The 19,864-nt window shown below is 49.0% G+C and overlaps 2 protein-coding genes across 2 annotated transcripts in view; one reads left to right on the top strand and one right to left on the bottom strand.

The window, feature by feature from the left end:
- The window catches only part of DOCK1 (dedicator of cytokinesis 1), a 424,653-nt gene that overhangs the window by 243,544 nt on the left and 161,245 nt on the right, over nt 1-19,864 (bottom strand). The window lies entirely within an intron of this gene.
- INSYN2A (inhibitory synaptic factor 2A) overlaps nt 11,402-19,864 on the top strand; it is a 36,885-nt gene continuing 28,422 nt past the window's right edge. Inside the window, exon 1 of the mRNA XM_044659243.1 lies at nt 11,402-12,570. Coding sequence (XP_044515178.1) covers nt 11,402-12,570 — 1,169 coding nt within the window. The remainder of the gene's footprint in view (nt 12,571-19,864) is intronic.

Here is a 19,864-nt window from a genome sequence, read left to right as displayed (position 1 = left end):
AAGAAAAAAAATATCCTTCTTAGCAGATTGATAGATTGTCAAAGCTTTAGCTTCGGGGCAGCTGGTCGTGGTTAGCCTGTGGACCCTCGGGGGTCTCAGCCTCTCCACGCCTCAGGGTTTTCAGGGGTCAAATGAGCCTGGCTTGGGCTTGTGGGGATGATTCAGAAGGAACACACCAAGCCTTGCCGTGGAGACACATCAAGAAACTGATGTCGAAGCGCGTACAAGAAAGCCCCCAAAGGAAGCATATTCCAACTAAAAAGAATGCTGCTTCATTCCACCTAAATTTTCCAGAACAAGGATTAAGGGAAGGGAACCCTGATTTCTACAGTGAAAAAACCCCAGGTTCTATGCTTAAGATGCACGTGCGCGTACCCTATAAGCTGACATGGTAGGAATGGTTGGCATCACGAAGGCTGATAGGAGATACAGAAAATATGCTTTTTTAGAACCCTCACCTTCTGTCTTAGCATTAATACTATGTATTGGCTCTGAGGCAGAAGAGAAGGAAAGGGCTAGGGGAGTTAAGTGACTTGCCCAGAATCACATAGCTAGGAAGTGACCATGTCCAGATTTGAACCCAAGACTTCCCCTCTCTGGGCATGGCTCTCTATCCACTGAGTCACTAAACTACCCCTGAAAAAATATGCCTTTAAGAAATAAAATGGGACAGGCCTTTCTTTCTACATTACCAACAACACCTATTCCAAGATCCACAGGAAGAGCACAAAGCCGTGGACTCATTTTGGGGCTGCCCATCCTTAAGCACACCAAAGCTGGAGGATCTCATTGATCAAACGTGCCCTTCATCACTGAGGACGCTGAGGATCGTAACGTGGGGATCCTGGCCCTCACCAGCGGGCTCTGGCAGGCAGTTGGCCATATGGAAATCAGCCTGGAAGGAGCTGCCCAAAATCTCATTCACTGGGTCCAGAGATGCCCCAAGGGTGGGCAGAGGCTTTATCGGGGGGTGCCTAATGCCCAAGACAACACAACCCATCATCCTCGTCATCCCATCATCCCATCCCACCTCAGGAAGATTCTTCTACAAACACAGGCCTCAAAAGCAAGGGGGCAGTGAAAGAATAACTTAGATTTACTATACTGCCTCAGTTTCCTCATTTGGTAAATGGGGGAGTATTGAGTGTCCTCTAAGGGCCCTGCTAGCTATAATGATCCTATAAGTCCATGATCACAGGGAGAAAGCTGAAAGGCACCTTTGTGATCACTGAGTCAATCCATCTCATTTCACAGATGAGGAACCTGCAGTCCAGAGAGCTCTCCATGCTGGATGTATGAGTATTAACATTAGTATTCATGTCAGACTTGAACTCAAGTCCTCTGACTCCAGTAAGGCACTCTCTCCATTGAACCAAGCTGTCTTCATGAAGTTTAACATTTGGCAGTCATAGTCTATGGACCCAACTCCCTTCTTAGCAGATGGAGGGGCCTAGAGATGTGAAATTGGGCATATAATGTCTAATTTGGTCATGTAGTTTCCTCTCTCTCTCTCTCTCTCTCTCTCTCTCTCTCTCTCTCTCTCTCTCTCTCTCTCTCATTGGCCTGATGAAAGAAGGAAGTGGAAGAGCAGGTTGGGAAATGGAGACAATGTCAAACCCCATCCCCAATATTTCTTTTTAAAAGAAGAAGATTATATTCTATCAAGGTCTCCATTTTCTCATCAATAAAATGAGGCAGCTAGACTAGCCTTCGGAGATCTCTTCCAACTCCTGAGTTAAGATGCCATGAGCCAATGAAAATGAGATTCAGAGTTTGAGGCAACAGAAATCACAAGAGCCCAAAATGAATGTATCTTTTAGTTGGTGAAATACAGTGAATACATTTATATTTATATATTTGTGAGAGATATAATATAGTGAATCTACGATATGAAAGTGATGATTTTCTAGTCAGAATCCTACGTACCATAGCATAGGCCAGCTGCATTTCATAGAGACGGAGCTGAGCGCTTCCCAAACCCAAACTACAGCGGTATCTTCAAAGGTACAGGAAAAAGAAAATTGTCGTTGGCTCACTGCTGTCACCTCCAGGATCAGAGAGTAATTCCTAATGGGAAACTGAAAGCCCTTCTAATATTTCTAGCGTTCTTCTGCTTGACTCCTCTCCACAAACTCTGGGACTCTGCGCCATTGGATTTCTCACTCTTTTTTAAAATTAAGTCTACTTATTTAATTAATTAATTTAGAATGTTTTTCCACAGTTACATGATTCATGTTCTTTCCTTCCCCTCCTTCCACTCCTCCCCCAATAGCCAAAGAACAAAGACCTATTTCCATATTGTTAATATTTGCAATAGAGTGATCATTTAGAGTCTACATCCCCAACCATATCCCCATCGACCCATGTGATCAAGGAAATGTTTTTCTTCTGCATTTCTGCTCCCACAGTTCTTTCTCTGGATGTGGAGAGCGTTCTTTCTCCTAAGTCCCTCAGGATTGTCCTGGGTTATTGCATTGCTGCTCAAAGTCAGTTACATTCGATTGTGCTACAATGTATCCATCTCTGTGTACAATGTTCTCCTGGTTCTGCTCCTTTCACTCTGCATCAGTTCCTGGAGGTCTTTCCAGTTCACATGGAATTCCTCCAGGTCATTATTCCTTTCAGCACAATAGTATTCCATCGCCATCAGATACCACAATGTGTTCAGCCATTCCCCAATCGAAGAGCATCCCTTTTTCCTCCAATTTTTTGCCACCACAAAGAGCATTCTCGCTCTTTCTTGAACAAGATGCTTCCATCGGCCCTGAAGTACCTTGCCACCATGTCTAGAATTCTCTCTGACCTCACCCTCACCTCTAGGGTTCCTTGGCTATCCATGGAGGTCCATCCTACATCTCATTTTGTTGTATGGAGCTAGTTATCTGTCTCCCCATAGAAGTGTGAGCTCCTTGTGGTCAAGGGTTCTGGCTTCAGCAATGCCAGTGTGCCATGCTTCTATAGTTTTTCTACAATCCCCATTTTCCTGATTCAAGGTCAACGTGGCTTCCATGTGACTAAGCAACCTCTTTTCATTTGGCATTATCATGACCTATTAGGAAATGGGATCCACCATTTCAGATGGTTTGAAGGAGCTGTTTTCTGGGTTGGCAATCAGCCAAAGAACACTTTACTCTGTCAGTAAGTCAGTCCTACTAAATGCCAGGCACAATGATAGGTGCCTAAGACAATCTAGGCCAGAGAGAAACAACGCCCTGCTATTAAGAAGTTTACATTCTAACAGGATAAGAAAACTAAATATCAATCCAAATATGGATCCAAATATTTATAAAGACAGAGACGTAGACATGTGGAGTCTCTACAGAATGCACATGGGCACATTTGGGAGTCAGAACCAAGTGAGAGAGAAGATGGGAAATCCTGGGCACACATTATAGCTCCAAAACAAGTCCCCTATTACTGTTAGAGCGGCACACCTTCAGAGAATTTCAGGGGCCTATTTCAATTACAAGAGAATTATATGGTAGCTAATGGAAAAAAGAAACCCAAGGGAAAAAAAGGGCGTGGTTGGGGCGATCTGGAAATCTGGATCAAAGATGTCCTGGAGTAACAATCAACCCAATTCTCTTTTACAAACATTCCTTTGGTTTGCTTTAAACAGTGAGTCAGACCTCATTAATTTGGCACCTAGGACTCCAGATTTCATGATCACTGGGACCAGGTTTACCTTCACCTGAGGGTGGGGAGACAGGATAGGATAGGAGGGAAGGATTGAAGATGTTAATAATTTAACAACAGACACTCTCAGATCCATTTTAACCACTTGAATGTAATTACAGTTAATGATGGTGACTTTTATTCATTCCTTAGAGTACGTCCAGTAGGACTATCGTAAAAATAATTAGAAAACAGCATTTACTTTAAAATTCATATTTAAAATTCAGATTCTTACCTAATTCAACCAGACCTTTTAATTATTCTGAACCATTGTCTTTTGCTCGGATTCCATGTCAGAGCCACAGAAATGTACAAATGCCTAAAACACGATCCAGTGGGAAGTTCTTCACTCAGCCACTCTCCATTCCCCCAATGCATCAGTTCTTTGTTCAAGTAAGTGGCATGCAGTGGGTTTATTCTGCTATCTCACCCCTTCTTTGGCCACAAGCACCTTAATCTAAGGCCTCCAAAAAAGAGGCCCCATTTCTCAGAAAATACCTACTCATTGTAGGAGTAAATTAAGCTGGATACCGAAACTATGAAATACTTGACCAGCTCTAGCAAGGTCAGTTCCATTTTGGCACTCTCAATGGGGACCACTAAAGCCCATTTCAGAACTCTTTCTGGGCCCAGAGGAAGTCAGAGTCAAGGCCTCTTTTAATTTCATCCATTATACCATTTCCTTGGACCAAGCTGCCAAATATTCAGACTCTCCTAAAGCTGTGAAACAAAATGCTGGCTGAATCCATCTCCAATGGGAATCAGCGTCTCTGACTTCAAGGTGTCCTACTCATGGATCAACCACCAGGAAAGCTGATAAAACCCCCTGGCCCTTTCTATGCTAAGCAGGCTGCTGACCAGGCACTTGCGAGATGTGCTGGGCTCAATGCATATTGAGGCATTTCTTGGCAACACCTTCTGTTTAGACATTCCAAATTGGAATCTGTGCCATCATCTTATGTGGCAGCACATTATATGGCCAAATTCCAAGCTTATGAAATGGACCAGAAGTAGCAAAATGTGGCTCCTTCCTGGGCTGACGCAGGCTCATCCCTTGCTCAAAGAACAATGAGGGAGAGACGTCCTCCTGAAAATGAGCTCCAAAACAATTCTGAAACTCAGTGTTCATCAGGACTTCACAGATCACTGTAATTACTGTCTCTTACTGTTGATCCTAAATCACCCAGGCCTCCTCTCCCTGGGACAACCTAGGTGGTGCCCTCCAAGGAGTCCTCCAGAGCCTCCGTTCAAAGAACGAGAGATCTTCCTCAGATCTTCTAGCATCCCATGGCAGCACTAAGACCTTGGATCTGCTCTCCCTACTTCTCTCTACATCTCTTTACTCAAAATTTCACCAAAATAATCAAATCCAGGCCTTTGGCTGACAATCCAATATCTTTGGTGCTTTCCACAAAAAATATTTCTGTTTTTCCATAGACCTGGGAGATCTATTTCCATAGGCCTGTTCTTCATTCTGAGCTGGTACATTAACAGTATAATAATTCATCTCTAATTTGAAATTACTAGGGGTTCACCATATACCCCACAACGGACTACAAAGTTTCATTTGTGAATTCATTTTTTAAATTGTCATCTTCAGCTCAACAAAAATGATGCAGACTCTACGAGTCGCCCATCCGGGATCTGAGGAAATTTTTCTCTTCTGGAAAACTCAGAAGGGTGAGCCTAATTCCCACTCAGTTTCTAGCCCAAACTAACATTTCTAATCCTGCCATCTAGAAAGTTGTTGTTTGAGTTGTTTGAGTGAGCCTAAACAATTAGAACAACAACCGTTACCAACTTATGCCCAGTGTATCTCTGATCTCTTGCAGCAGGGTAAAGCACCACAATCAGCAACTTCTGCAGTTCTGCCATTCTTCTACTCAACATTCCAAACTCATGGGTATAGGGCGTTCGGCACTCTGTGCACCCATGCATCTTTGGGCTGTCGGCCCATCTCATGTTCTGTCTGTCTGGATCTGTCTGGCTCTTTCTTGTAATGGAAGGACTTCTTTTTCTAGCCATGAGTTTGCTGGAGAGTAGATTTTACTTCTCTTTTAGCTCCTATTTTTCATCATCCATTAAATGCTTAAGCCAAGCAATCATATTGCCCTTTGGGGCATCTCAGAGTTTGACCCTTCAGCCATGATAGTATTCGTAATTCACAACCATAAAATATTCCTCAGAGGATATTTTTAACAACTTTTTTTTAAATGGCAATCAAGGCTTCTCTTTTTTAAATTCTGGGTCCACTGCATCGTCCGTCTAACTGAGCTGTGGCTATTCTTAAAGAATCAACATTGTAGGGTAACTATGGTTTAAGTCCAAAATGGTGGAGTCATCAAATCCAAGGAAGCCCAAAGCTCAAAATCGGAGAAAGTTAGGTCTGATGTCTCAGGCTCTTTAGAGAGGCCCAAAGTGCCCTCCCCATCTTATTTCAATGGGTCCCCTATCAGATGATGAAGCAAACTAGGCAAAATCAATGTTCAGGTTATTTTAAAAAATAGAATAAGGGGGCAGCTGGATAGCTCAGTGGAGTGAGAGTCAGGCCTAGAGACAGGAGGTCCTGGGTTCAAACCCGGCCTCAGCCACTTCCCAGCTGTGTGACCCTGGGCAAGTCACTTGACCCCCCATTGCCCACCCTTACCACTCTTCCACCTATGAGAAAATACACCGAAGTACAAGGGTTTTAAAAAAAAATAGAATAAAGAGAGAAGGCCTAGAGGCTTTCTAAGCCAAACAGCCTCATAATTGTAAACAACAGGAGAGGATGCCTGTGGCCATCAGATGTAAGGAAGAAGTACTGGGAAGGGGACTGAGTTTTGGCCCCAAACATGTTTATGTGGACTATTTCCAAGGCTGGGTAATGAACTTGCAAGAACAGCAATTTATTCTCGTGAAATTCTATAAAGAACAAATTACCCAAGTCCCATTGTTATTTGTGAAATCAGGACAATACAAAAATTGGGGGAAAATACTTCTTTTTAGTACCTTCAAAGAGATTTGAAATCAAAGGCCCCATTTCATTTTTGCAAATAAGGAAAAAAGGAGATATTTGCCAACTCTCAAACATGGAAGGAAGCGCTGAGGCCATGGAGTTCAACCTATACTAGAAAAAGCATCCTTTTACCCCATAGCTAATAAGGCATCAATTAGCCTTTGCGTGAAGACCTCTCGAAAGGAAGCCATGGCCTCGAGAGGCCGAGCATTTCACACGGAGACTGTAGGAAAAGGACTCCTTCTTTCTCTCTAGCCTAAACTCCCCTCGTGCACACTGCATGCATCACTCTTGACCTGCGCCCGAAGGGGCCAAAGAGAAGAGGGCTGATGCCTCTTCCATAACACAGATCACTAAATGCCAGTGAATAAAGATGGTTAGCACGAGCCTCCCTGCCCTCCTCCAGCTTAAGCAGCCTCAAGTCCTTCCAAAGACCCTTCTCTGGCAAGGATTCATCAGGCGATCCACAAACCAGCATCTCTGAACACCTATCCATGGAGCTATGAAGGAGGGGACCAACACGCCCTGCCTTTGAGGATCTTCGCTATGTTGGGAGATGGAGCACCAATGAGTCAGTGTATATGTGGAGGGCACGCACAAGCATTATTTATACACATATGTACACACACACACACACACACACACACACACACACACACACACACACACCAGGACTTGTGAAGCTGCTTGGGCCAAACTTCAAAGGAAATCTGGGGTTGCAAAGTGGAGGGAGGAGGAAGACACATGGAGGAAGAGACAGGAGAGGTGGTTGGAAAGCCAATTGGGTTGGGCTGAAGAGGGCAGAAAGGGGAATAATATGGAGTAAGCCGGACAGCAGAGCCAAGAACCAGGCTGTGAAGAGTTTTAGATATCAAACATGGCGGCCTATAGGGTCTTTTAGGGCAGAGCATCTCGACCACTGTAGCAAGGGGCCCAGAAGCAAACCAAGATTCATTAGCACCACCAGCACCACACAGAATGTACAGGGTGCTGGACTGGTGGGCTCATTTGACCCTCATAACTATTCTGTGTGATATTTTTATTACCCTCATTTTATAGATGAGGACACAAAGGCAGAGAGGGATTGAGTGACTTCTTCTGTGTCTCCTAGCTAGCTAGCAAGTGTCTGAAGGCAAGATTTGAACTCAGATCCATTTTGGAGGTGGACTAGATTTGGGGATGAGCCTCACCCCAGGACATTCTTATAGTCAGTGGTGTTCTTTGTGGCGCCGTCCTCTCTGCCGAGGGAGGCCAGGAACACGTGTCTCTTGGTAAAGGGCAGTCCTGAAGGACCCGGGGCAGCAGAGGATCTCTTCCCCACCCTGGTCCTTGGGGAGAAGGCTGGAGCTCATGACTATTCTGCCCATGTTTTCTTCTCCCCCTTCCTTGGCCAAGCGGCACCCTCAGCGATGGGGAGGCCCTTCACCATGCTGGGTGTCCAATTCCCCAATCTTCCCAAGGTACAGCACTGGACTGCAATTTCTCTTGCTACAAGTAACTGGCCTGTCCAACGTTGCTTTATTAGCAAGAGAAGACTGCCGAGTAGACTTCAGAATACCTTCCAACACCAATGGCTGGCTATGGGAGGTAATTCTTAGCAAATGGTGATGATGAATAGTGTGATAGGACAAATTTATTCAGACCCACATTTTTCAGTCATGGCAGGGAAAATGCTGAAGAATCAGCAGTGAATTGCTTTTTTGTGAAAATGTTCTTTCAAATCCTCCTCCTTCCTGCACTCCTTCAGGAGGAAGGGCATTAGACACCCTGATGGAGGTGCCCAACAAAGGAAGGGAAGGGATGGAGAAGGATGAATTTGGAGCTCTTTGAGGCTCCCCCCTCACCACACATAAAGCCACCCCCCTCTCCTTTTGTGGGAACCTCCATTGGGAACCTCTTCAGCAGTCTGCCTACAAAGTGATGCTGGGACCTTTCACCTCAGCCAAATCGATGTGCCTTTCTCAAGTGCTTCCTGTCTTCAGAGCCCTGCCCTGAAGGAGATGGTCGATTCCCCAACGAGAGAATCCCAGCCCAAGCCCCTGACACAACCAACATGTCCCCAAGAAGTCTCTTGTTTTCCCATCTCCTGTCTCTCCCAGGAAGCCATTTCCCCCCACTCCACCATCATGCATGGATGGGTAAAGCAGGAACAAATTTTTTAAGTGAGTTGAGATGCAGTGACAGGACTTTGTATGCTAAGATCATAGATTTACCATTGTAAAAAACCCAAATACCACCTAGACCCATTAGCTCATTTTACAGATGAGGAAAATAAGGCCAAGAAAAGAGATGGAGCCATATGCCCAAGGTCACACAGGAAATACGGAGTGAAGCCAGGATTTGAACCCAAGTTCTCTGACTCCAAAAGTAGTGTGTTCTTTCCTAATTTACCAAACTGGCTCCCCCCAAATGGGAGAATTTGGTTCAAATCATAATAGGAATTAGTTGTGTGACCCTAGACAAGTCACTTAACCTGTCTTGGCTTCAGCTTCTTCATCTGCAAAATGGTACTAACACAATTCAGCCAATATTACCCAACTCACAGGGTACTTGTGCAGATAGCACAACTTCAAAGATCAGCCTTAAAGGGACATCAGTCTAAGGAGTTATTAATCTCTTACTATTACTAATTAGTTCACCTCTCTCCCTTCCTCCTGCCTTTCCCCCTCTCTTTCTCTGTATATGCTCTCAATCATTCTCAATATGCTTGGCAAAGACCCTTTTCTTTATCTTCAGTAAATTGATCCCTTGGATCCAACTGGTTCTTTGCTTTGGGGTCTACAAGGTCAAAAAGAAGGCCATCACTTGAGCTCTGACTTGTGATTCTGTATCTAGTACAAACATGCAATGAAAACAGATCTTGATGGAGCTTGGCAATGAATGGAGCAGTGCCAGAGAGTATATTTCCATCATTTTTTGCTCCTTTAAACTGAGTTACAATCTTGGATTCTAAGATGAGAAACCATAGAAAAGGCCAACCCCAAAGGACCCTTCAGGTCCTCTTTCTAAAATTCTACAAGTCTTTCCGACCTTGTGAATTTTCCTTGTCTTCCAAACTGTTCATTGATTAAGTTGTTTATGTCAGAACTTATAAAACACTTAATTTATCTTAGTCATAAAAGAAAGCATTTGTTTGTTTGTTTGTCTTGGTTGTTGCTTTTTAAGGATCCGGCATGAATCCAAAATGCTGGAAATTTTACTTGGCTTTCTGCTCGTGCTCTTACGCTATCAAAAATTTAAAAAACAATTATTAATACGTTGCCTTTTATTAGTGAAGAAATCCCCGAGAGAACATGGGGGTTTGCATGGCTTCTCCCTAATGAGATTGGGAACTCCTTGAGAGAAGGCTGGAGAGCACCTAATCACTCATTTTACTTTGCCTCAGTTTCCTCCCTGAAAATGGGGATTCCGCTCAATTGTGAGTGTCAGCAAGGATGTTTTTATCTATGACTAAGCTTCATTGAGTCCCTTCGCTCCTGGGCTTTGGGAGAGGGGAAGAATAAGGGGACAGACACTGGCAGAGCACCTACGAAGTGAAAGATGCTGTGCTCAGATCTTTACAAATACTGTACCGCTTCCTTCTCACCACGTTTGTCCCTGAGAGGCAGGTGCTCTTCTCATTCTCCTATGACAACCGAGGAAACTGAGGCAGGCGGTGGTTAAGTGACCTGCCCAGGATCACACAGCTAGTAAGAGTGCCCAAGGGAGGATTTGAACTTGGGTCTTCCTGCCTTGAAGCCCAGGGCTCTCCCCATTGCGTCAGCTGGTCCCCTTTAGCCTAGAGAGCTCCTTGGTGCCAGTCAGGGCTTCAGCTTGCTACCTTGGCCTCAGCCTGACCAACCAAGCCGTGGCCCCATTGCCATGTTCCCAAGAATTCTTTTGCCATGCTGCCGCCCCAAAGCCTGTCTTCTGGCTCTAAGTGGCGCACTCCAAGAAGGTTTCCGTGTGCTCCCCACATCTGGGAAGCTGCCTGATAAAAACGGGGCATTTTTACCCGGCGGGTATTCCCTGAGAGCAATCAGCAGCCACCTGGAGCCTTTCAGGCACATTCCATAATCTCCCGGGATGAATCTGCATGATTAACACAAAGGCCTGAGCGGGGGGTTTGCAAGGGGGAGGAAGGGTATTTCAGTACAGAAACTACCCCGATTGTTCTCCTTTTATACGGAGATGGATGAAAACGCCAAAACGTATTCCTTCCCAGAGAAATCCTGAAGGCTGGCCGTGCCGGCTGAGGCTGCTCCTGCCCGAGCCCAGGCTGCTGCTGCTTCTCTCTCCTCGTCTGTCCCGAAGCGGGGAGGCCCCCCGTGCATGCGGCGGGGCGCAGAGGCCCCCCAGATCGCTCCTCTCCGTCCGTGGCCACCGCCACGCGCCGGAGGGAGCCTCTTGGGAGGACGAGCCGTTTACAACAGCCCAGAAACTGGGGCTGAGGAGGAGAGGCGGGGGAGGCGGGGGCTCCAGAGCGGCCCGTCCGGGAGGAAGCAGTAGCGTCCGGTAAGCATCTGCTTCTAGAAGGACGCGATGAGATGCCCGATTGGGAAGGAGGACGAGGGAAGGAGGGAAGCAGGGAAGCAGGGAAGCAGGGCCGTCTCGTGGGGAGGCCTGCATGGCTGGGAGCGGGAAGGGGGCGGCCCGGCCGCCTCTGGGGCCCTTTTTTCCCTCTGAGTCCGGCGGGTTTCTGCTGACCGTCCCCAGTAACCACGTGTGTCTGTGCTTGGTGCAGGAACCATGGTGAGTAAGGACCCCGGCCAAGGCCTACTCACACCTTCCGAGAGCGAAGCGGAGCCGGCAGCTTCCCTGGCCCTGGAGATGCGCTACGCCCTGGACGCCAACCGGCAGATCAAGAAGAGGAACAAAGCCCTGCAGGTGCGCTTCAAAGACATCTGCGAGGCCCAGAGCGAGCACAGGGACAGGCAGCTGAGCGCCGGGCCGCCCTCGGACAGGAGGGAAGCCAAGGCCGTGTCCCACAAAGCGGCCGCCTACCGCAAGTACATGACGGTGCCCGCCCGCAGGTCCATCCCCAACGTGACCAAGAGCACCGGCGTGCAGACGTCGCCGGACCTCAAGAAGTGCTACCAGACCTTCCCGCCGGACCGCAAGAAAGGCGGCAGCGTCAAGGGCGGCCCGGCCGGCGGCGCCTTCAAGGGCCACGACAATGGCTTCCTCCTCGACGTCCAGGAGCACAGGGATGGGAAGCCGTCAGCCGAGGCTGCCCCGGGCGGCACCGCCGAGCCAAGGGCCGCCGACTCGCTCGCCCACTCCGATGCCCACATGAACGCCGTCGACCGGTCCCCGAGCGACGCCTGTTTGGAGCCCTGTAAAAGCCCCGACGTGTACAGCTGCGTGAAAGGCTCTCGTCTGCAAAACTCCGCCGACCCGGCCTCCGAAGAGTCCGACGACCAGCCATACGACAAAGCCGGGCCGGACGCCGAGGACGCCCAGCCATCGGCGCCAGGCAGGGTGTTCAAGACCGAAGTGGCGGCCGTTTATTTACCTGCGTCCGGCTCCCAGGCCGCCGAGCCCGCCTTGCCAAACTCGGCCGCGGAGAGTGAATGGTCCCTGTGCCCGGCCACAGAGGACGAGAAAAAGAGAACTGGGCACGTGAACGGGCTCCATCCCCCGGCCTGCCCCACGCAGGCGCGGTGCCCGGCCGAATGCCACGAGCAGACCCCGCAGAGGAACGTCTCGCCCACGCCGGCGGCCGACGAGAACCCGCCCTGCCGGACGGCCGTGGCGCTCACCGAGGAATGCCGTGAAATTGTGCCTCACACCGAAGTCGTAGACCTGAAGGCGCAGCTTCAGATGATGGAGAACTTGATCAGCTCCAGCCAGGAAACCATCAAAGTGCTGCTGGGCGTGATCCAGGAGCTGGAGAAGGGAGAGGCTCACCGGGAAGGGTAGGTACGGGCGAGCGCGTCTTCTGGGGTCCTGAGGCCACGGGGGGCGCTTCCACTGGCACGGCCGCGGCCATGCTAAAGCCCCACTCAGTGAGCCAGCCGAGGGGCCGCTGGCTTCCCTACGGCGACTCTGCCAGCATTTTTTATCACGATCTCTCAAACTTGCTTATTTCTCTTGCTTTTCAAACATTTAATTGTCCTCCTCGACGCGGAATGAATGGCTTCTCGGGCTTCCTGAACACTCGGCACCTTGGAATTAGGGCGCTGAAGTTAGTTACTCTATGTTGACATGTCTGCCTAGTCCTTGCTATTCTCCTGTCTCAGAACGGCTATGAAGGCAGAAGTTAAGGGTTAAAAAACATCCAGGGCCTTTCTCCCAGCGGTGATATTTTTGAGAATAGACCTATCTGATGGAAAGGCAGTAAAAGGGAATTTTACAAAGAAAGCAGGCAGGATAAACAATGGTTTGACCCAAGAGAGTTGATGGGGCATTATTGATTCTTCCCTGTTGACATGGTCTGGGTAAATTCAATTCTCCTTGGGGTTTTTCTATATTTTTATAATTTAGTAGCAGCTCTCCAGGAGAGGCTTCTTAATCCTTTAAGCAAATATCTAATTTCTTTCTGAGGGACAAATAAAAAATAAGAAGGAGTCAAGAATGGCTCCAGAAGCAGAACGGGGTGCCTTGGTGCTAACAGTTCAAATTCTCAGCAATCTTCTAAGGAGATTTTGAGCTATTTTGATGGCAGAAATCTAGAGGGAAAGACGTGAGGCTTCTTTCTGTTCCAACAAGGGGCTTAATAAAGACTTAGTAGATTGAATAGCCACAAGTAGCACTGGAAGAGAGATCAATCCTTGGGGCGAGGTAAAAAGAAAGGAGGAGGAGAACGAGAGAATAGGAAGGTAGCTGGGACAAAGCGATAACCCCAGAAACACCTACAGAGTACAGAGATTCAGAGAAAAAAACTTAGCTGTAAAGGGCCAAAGAGGACGGGAGTCATCAGGGGAAAGACATGAGATTTCTAGGTGAAGGTGACATCTCTGCTCTCCTCTGAAGCAAAGGTGGGATGTGCCTCATTGGTCACTCTCCGGACCCAGGCCCTGTGCCAATGTCCAGGCCAGGCAGCATAGTGTATGAAGCACAGAATCGTGGCGGAGAGCCCACTCTCAGCTTTGGGCCTGGAGATTCAGGGAACGAGACTTCCGCTAGGAGGTGGCGGGACGGGGGCTCTGAGGGTTCAGCGTCTTTCCAGGCTCACAAAGGTCCCATGTGGCTGAGCTAGGCTCTCATGCCAAGCCCCCAGACTGCCATCGAGGGACCTCCGTGTGGAGAAGAGGGAATCATGGCCGTGGGGTCAAAGGTGCGGATTTGTGGCCCAACTCTGCCTCTGAGATTGTAGGAGAACTTGGGTAAGGCCAAAGGACTAGCTACGAGTCCTCACGAGCCATCACTCTAAATGAGGATAACCTTTCTTCATTTTAAATTGATGGAGAATCCTGATAGATTGTGTGTGCAAAGTGTTGGTGCCCCCTAGATGACTTGGTCCAGGCCACAAAAGCCACCATCATGTCCCCCTTTTGGGACCACCAGACTACAAAGTGGGAAAAAAGAACTATACGCACACAGTAAGCGCTTAATGAATGCTTCAGGCAGACCGACTGACTAAAGAGGTTACGACTGACTCAACAAACATTTTAGGGGTCTACAAAGGCAAATGAAATTTGATCTACCCAACATGCTCGTGCTGGCAACATAATGTGCTCCAGGAATTCCAAGTGGGAACTCGGAAAACATTTCACATGGAAACACTGATGAAAAGGAGGGAGTCTCACGCCAAAACGATATCCTGTTCTGTCTTGTTTTCCCTGTTTATCCCGAGTTTGGATGCCAGGCACCCTCTGGGCTCCAAGGCAGAGGTGGCCGTAGCTAAGCACCAGGCACTAGACCCAGCAGGTGCTGGCGGAAAGTCTATCCGTCCATCCAACAAGTCCATCCAACAAGCCCGCGCCAGGCTCTAGGAAGCGCTCGCACGTCGCCAAACGAGGGTCTTCTTTCTGGATTTCAAACAAGATGGTCATTTCTAAAGGTCGCTCCTCGGAAAGGCAGCCTCCATGGGGAGAACAGACGGGTCTGGCAGGAAGGGACACCCCTGGCAATACCCGGACCCACATTCCTCTCCAGATCCTCAGATCCCGAGGCAGGGGAGCCACTTAAAGGCAGAGATGAGCCATTTCAGCACCACGGACAGGGCGGTCTTGGCCACCCCAGAGGGAGATCTGTGATGGGAACTTCTTTGTCTTGCTTTAATACTCTAGCCATGAACCATGAACTGGCTAAATTTGTGATGGGGCCCCGGATCAACCCAGAAAGGGAAGAAAGAAGGGGTGGGAAGGGCCCCCAAGGGCTCCCCAGCTCAGGGGTCTTCTCTCGCCTTTCATGCTGAATCTTCCAGTTTGAGCCAGAAGGACCCATGGAGAAGGCCTGCCTCCACCTCCCACCTCACTTTAAAGAGGAGGAAGCAAAAGGCCCAGGAAGGGAAGGGATGGACTTCAGCACGGTCAGTCTGGGCCGAGCAGAACAGGGAAAAGAATCCTGGCCCGCCGACTCCGAATCTCTCATCCTTCCCAGTCCCTGGCCATACCACGTGTTCTCTTGCATGTTACCTTAGAGGGAGGACTTAAGAAGAGCTTGGCAGAGGCTTCTCTTCGTGTTTGCATTGAGAACTTCACTCAAGGCCCAGCAGGTCTCTGCACCAATCGGTGCTGGAAACAAAGCTCTAAGAGCAAAAGCAGACTAAGAACGATCACCGGCCTGGATCACAAGATGGGGGGCTTTTTTTATTCGGGGGCTCCCAATAGCAACAAACATGATTAGCCCGTCCTTAATCTCCCTTTCAGAAAACTAAAATAAGCCTGGAGGAAAAGGGGGCTTACCCACCTAATATATAGATTATTACCTAACCATAGAGCAAGAAAATCATACTACATACATGGCATTTGTGGTCATCCAATAGGCACAGAAAATTAGATAGAATTATTCCCTGAAAATATTCTGAAAGGGGCAGCTAGGTGTCTCAGGCCTAGGGATGGGAGGTCCTGGGTTCAAATTTGACCTCAGACACTTCCTAGCTGTGGGAGCCTGGACAAGTCACTTCACGCCCATTCCCGAGCCCTTACAGCTCTCCTGCTTGGAACTAGTACGCAATATTGACTCTAAGAAGGAAGATAAGGGTTAAAAAAAACGACTCTAAAAAAAGCCACCACCTCTATCTATCTCTCTAGGTGCGTGGAGGCTTAGACTGCTTGGCCCACCACCTCACTGCGGTTACTGGCTCCTTTCGGCAAATAGGGAGGCAAATGACTTTCCCAGAGTCACCCGGCTGGGAAGAGCCTGGGCGGGGACCGGGCCCCAGAACCGCTCTCCTGCTGCCCCCAAATCCTTGGCGAGGTCTCAGAAACAAAACAAGGCCCCGACCGCCACCGCCACCCCCTCCGAATAGGAGAGCCTAGAGAAGAACCATCACACACAGGTTTTAGCTTCAGGGGAAAGGAGGCTGCAGCTGTGCTCCTTCTCTCGCATGTTTAGAAAAACTGACACAATTAGGGCAGCGTGACGCGCGGCACCAAGTGACACAGGTGCCAGCACCGTGGCACAGGCCTCTGCGCCCGAGGGGGTCGGCCCCTCTGCCCCCCTCCAAACTCTCTCTCTCTCTCTCTCTCTCTCTCTCTCTCTCTCTCTCTCTCTCACACACACACACACACACACACACACACACACACACACACACACCAAAGGACCCGATGCACAGTGCTCCAAAGAGAGGGCAGCGTCATCAGTATGGGTGATAATTCTCCCCAAATCTCCTGCATTGCTGCCTTTTCAGAGCCGTTTCTTTCCCTAATGGGTCCTTCCCACCAGCTCCCGAGCTGGATGCCATTCTTGGCCGGCCCTGGCCGGAGCCCCGTCCTTCCTGGCCTCTCTGAGGCTTGTTTCATCGTGTAGGTGTTGTGGGAGATGCCTCTCACCTTCTGAGGCAGCCACGGCTCCCTAAGTCAGCAGCTGAGCCCAGAGGATTCCCAGCCAGACCGCTGAGAATCCCACAAAAAAAAGTGAATTATGTGCCTCAGTTTCCCCTTCTGTAAAATGAATTGGACTGAATTCCCTCTAAAGGCCCTTCTCATTCTAAGTCTTCTGATCTCCTTCCATGGGGCATGGGAGACAGCCCAATGGGCAGAAATCAGAAAGCCAAAGTTCTGGCCTCCAAATGTCTACTGACTAGCTTACTGTCAGAAGTTCACTTTCCTTCTGGGGAGGAGTTAGTTGGAAAAAAGATCTGGAGGGTCTTGGTAGAACTCCTGCTCAACACTAAATCATCATCGTAAGAAGCACCTAAAGAAGCTAACGTGGCCCAGTCTGGGTACCAGGGGCCGAGGTTCTGGGAGTAAGGAAACAGGAATCCTGCTTGATTCTGCCAGGACAGACTCAGCGCAAGGACGACATTCATCTCTTGAGTCCACAGTTTATGAAGGAGATGGACAAGATGGAGAGTGTTCACAGGAGGATGACCAAGATGGGAAAGACCTGGAGTCCTACGAAGAATGGTGGACGTGGCAGGGACGATGTGGCCCGAAACAGGCCAGGCAAGCTGTGGTTAGCCATTTGGAGGGTCGTGAGGTGGCCCCAGAGGGCAGACCTCAGGAGAACAGGGAGAATTGGGAAAGAGGCTCCTTTAGACTTGATGTCAGGAAAAACTCTCCACCAGTCAGAACTGGGGCAACGTGGAGGGGCCGCCTCTCCGTGCGTGGGCGGGGGGCCACTCGTCAGGGAACGGGCTAGACGAGATGACCCGACATGGCCCTTCTGACTCTTGAATTCTCTCATTCTGGAAAGTTCTCAGGTCAAACAGGGAGAGTGGAAAAGGGCCTCAGGCAGGGCACCTAATTCAACCTTCTCAGGTCTCGGGGTGGGCCACGAGGGCTGATGAAATCTTTGGAACTTCAGCTACAAAACTTCCTGATCCACGGATGACTTATCCGAGGACACGAGGGGGCCAGGATAGGTTTGGGGCATGTTTAACACGTTAAATCAAAAAACTGCCATCACATCAGCCTCATTTAAAACGAGAAAATGGTTCTTTAGCACTATCGTACGGAGGGGCCGTGGATCCTACCGGAGGGGATGATGAAATGACAATTGCTATGGATGGTGGCAGTGACGATGAAGCTGGGGTCAGTGGTGGTGACGATGAGGGGCAGCTGGGTGGCTCCGTGGATGGAGAGCCAGGCCTAGAGACGGGAGGTCCTGGTTCCAATTTGACCTCAGACACTTTCCAGCTGGGTGACCCTGGGCAAGTCACTTGACCCCCATGGCCCACCCTTACCGCTCTTCCGCCTTGGAGCCAACACACAGCATGGATTCTAAGACAGAAGGTGAGGGTTTAAGAAAAAATGGTGGTGATGGTGGTGACGAAGATACCCGGCATTTCCGCATCGTTCTGACTCAGATGTGTGAACATTTTAGGCTTCACTAGCACGATGCTGAGATGTTGGGGACATCCAGCACACACGGCCTACTTCCCATCTCAAAACCCAGGAACCCAGGAAGCAGGTCCAACTAGTACCATTGCCTTCCTTTTGCACCCGAGGAGCCTCCCAGGCTATAAATGGCAGAGCCCAGCGCCTCTCCTTATTCCAAGACCAATATTCCTGCCGCCACACTCCTCTGTCTCCTTGTTAATCGCTTCTAATTTCCTCCTTCATTAACTCATTAATTCCTTTCTTAATGACCCCTTCACGGGTTACTTGTGCAGTTGCTGCAAAATCCCCATTTCCCGCCTTGACACAGATGAAGCCCTCGGAACGACTATCCTTTCCAGGGTCCGAGCCACGCGCCTGAGGGGAATGAATGCTGGATTCCACGCGATGGAGAAAAGGAGGCCTTTGGGGCAGGCCAGCCACTGACTTCAGGGCTCCCCACACAGACATCGAACTGGGCACAGGGTCTAAACAGTATTTAGCTGAGCTTCCTTGGAAGGAAGTCACGCCAAGGCTGAGGAAGATGCTCTTCCTTAGCCGGATGGCCCCAGGACACCCAAAGGGCTCCAGATGGCACCAGGTGGGTGCTACGGCCCATGGCGTGGGCCACGGACTGGCTAACTAGAGAAGTGGAGAGGTGGGTGTCTGCTCCAGGGGCCGGTCACCCTCTTGGCTTCCAGTGGAAAGCTCGACAGCACGTTTGTTGTACAATCTCTCGTCTTTAAGAAGAAAAAAACAACAAAAACAGAAATCTCTTGGATGCTGCAGCACTGAGGGAGGGCAGAACAACGTCTCACGAGTTCACAGGCTGCTGTTATTCAGTCAGTAACCATCGTCCAGCTTCGCTGCTGCAGGGAACTGACTTGATTCCAAGAATTTGAAAATGGAAACAAAAAGGAATGACTATTTTTTCCTTCTTTTGTACTACTTAACACAAATAAATAATTTAGTTCCAGGGAGAAACTCGTAGGCATGAAGGCAAGAAACCCAGTGACTAATTAGGCATGATGATGATAGATCACCTCCACGAAATAATAATAATAGGGAAAACAGGCGGATAAATTAAATTCAAGTGGCTGAGGTGGGATTTGAACTCAGATCTATCTGATTCTGGACCCAGTCTTCTATCAACTGTGCTGCCAACTACCTCAAAACATAATGCATTTGGGGAGGGAGGTAGAGCAGGGAATGACAGCTGGGTTTCTCAGCGGATTGAGAGACAGGAGGTCCTGGGTTCAAATCTGACCTCAGACCCTTCCTATCTGTGTGAGCCTCGGCAGGCCACTTAATCCCAGTTGCCTGCCCCTTACCACACTTCTGCCTTGGCACCAACATACAATATCGAATATAAGACTGATGGTATGGGTTTAATTAGAGAAAAAAAAAAAAACAAGGTATGGGCACTTCCACTGCTCGTGTTGCTGGTGTTTCTGATACAGGCGAGGCAGAGTGCTAGAATGCACACAGAGAGAGACCAGAGGCCAAGGCCTGGCTCTGACTTGTTGGAAGACTGGCCGAGTCCCTTTCTCTGCAGACCTCAGGTTCCTCATCTGTAAAATGGGAGTCACGTCGAGATCACCTCCAAAGGTAAACCCGCTTTACGACAGAACAGCAGCTCCTGGGGAGCCGGATCCCCACTTGGCCCTTCCGCCTCTCCAGCCCCTCCTGGCCATCTCATCAATGCCTGCAATGTTTCAGACTCGCAACACTTTTATAATGAGGGGCTTCTCTCATTGGATAAAGGCTAAAAACCTACAAG

This window comes from Gracilinanus agilis, chromosome 2 (assembly GCF_016433145.1).
Source record: "Gracilinanus agilis isolate LMUSP501 chromosome 2, AgileGrace, whole genome shotgun sequence".
NCBI classification, from domain to species: Eukaryota; Metazoa; Chordata; class Mammalia; order Didelphimorphia; family Didelphidae; genus Gracilinanus; species Gracilinanus agilis.
Note: the sequence above shows the minus strand (reverse complement) of the source record. Positions and strands in the feature narration are given on the sequence as shown.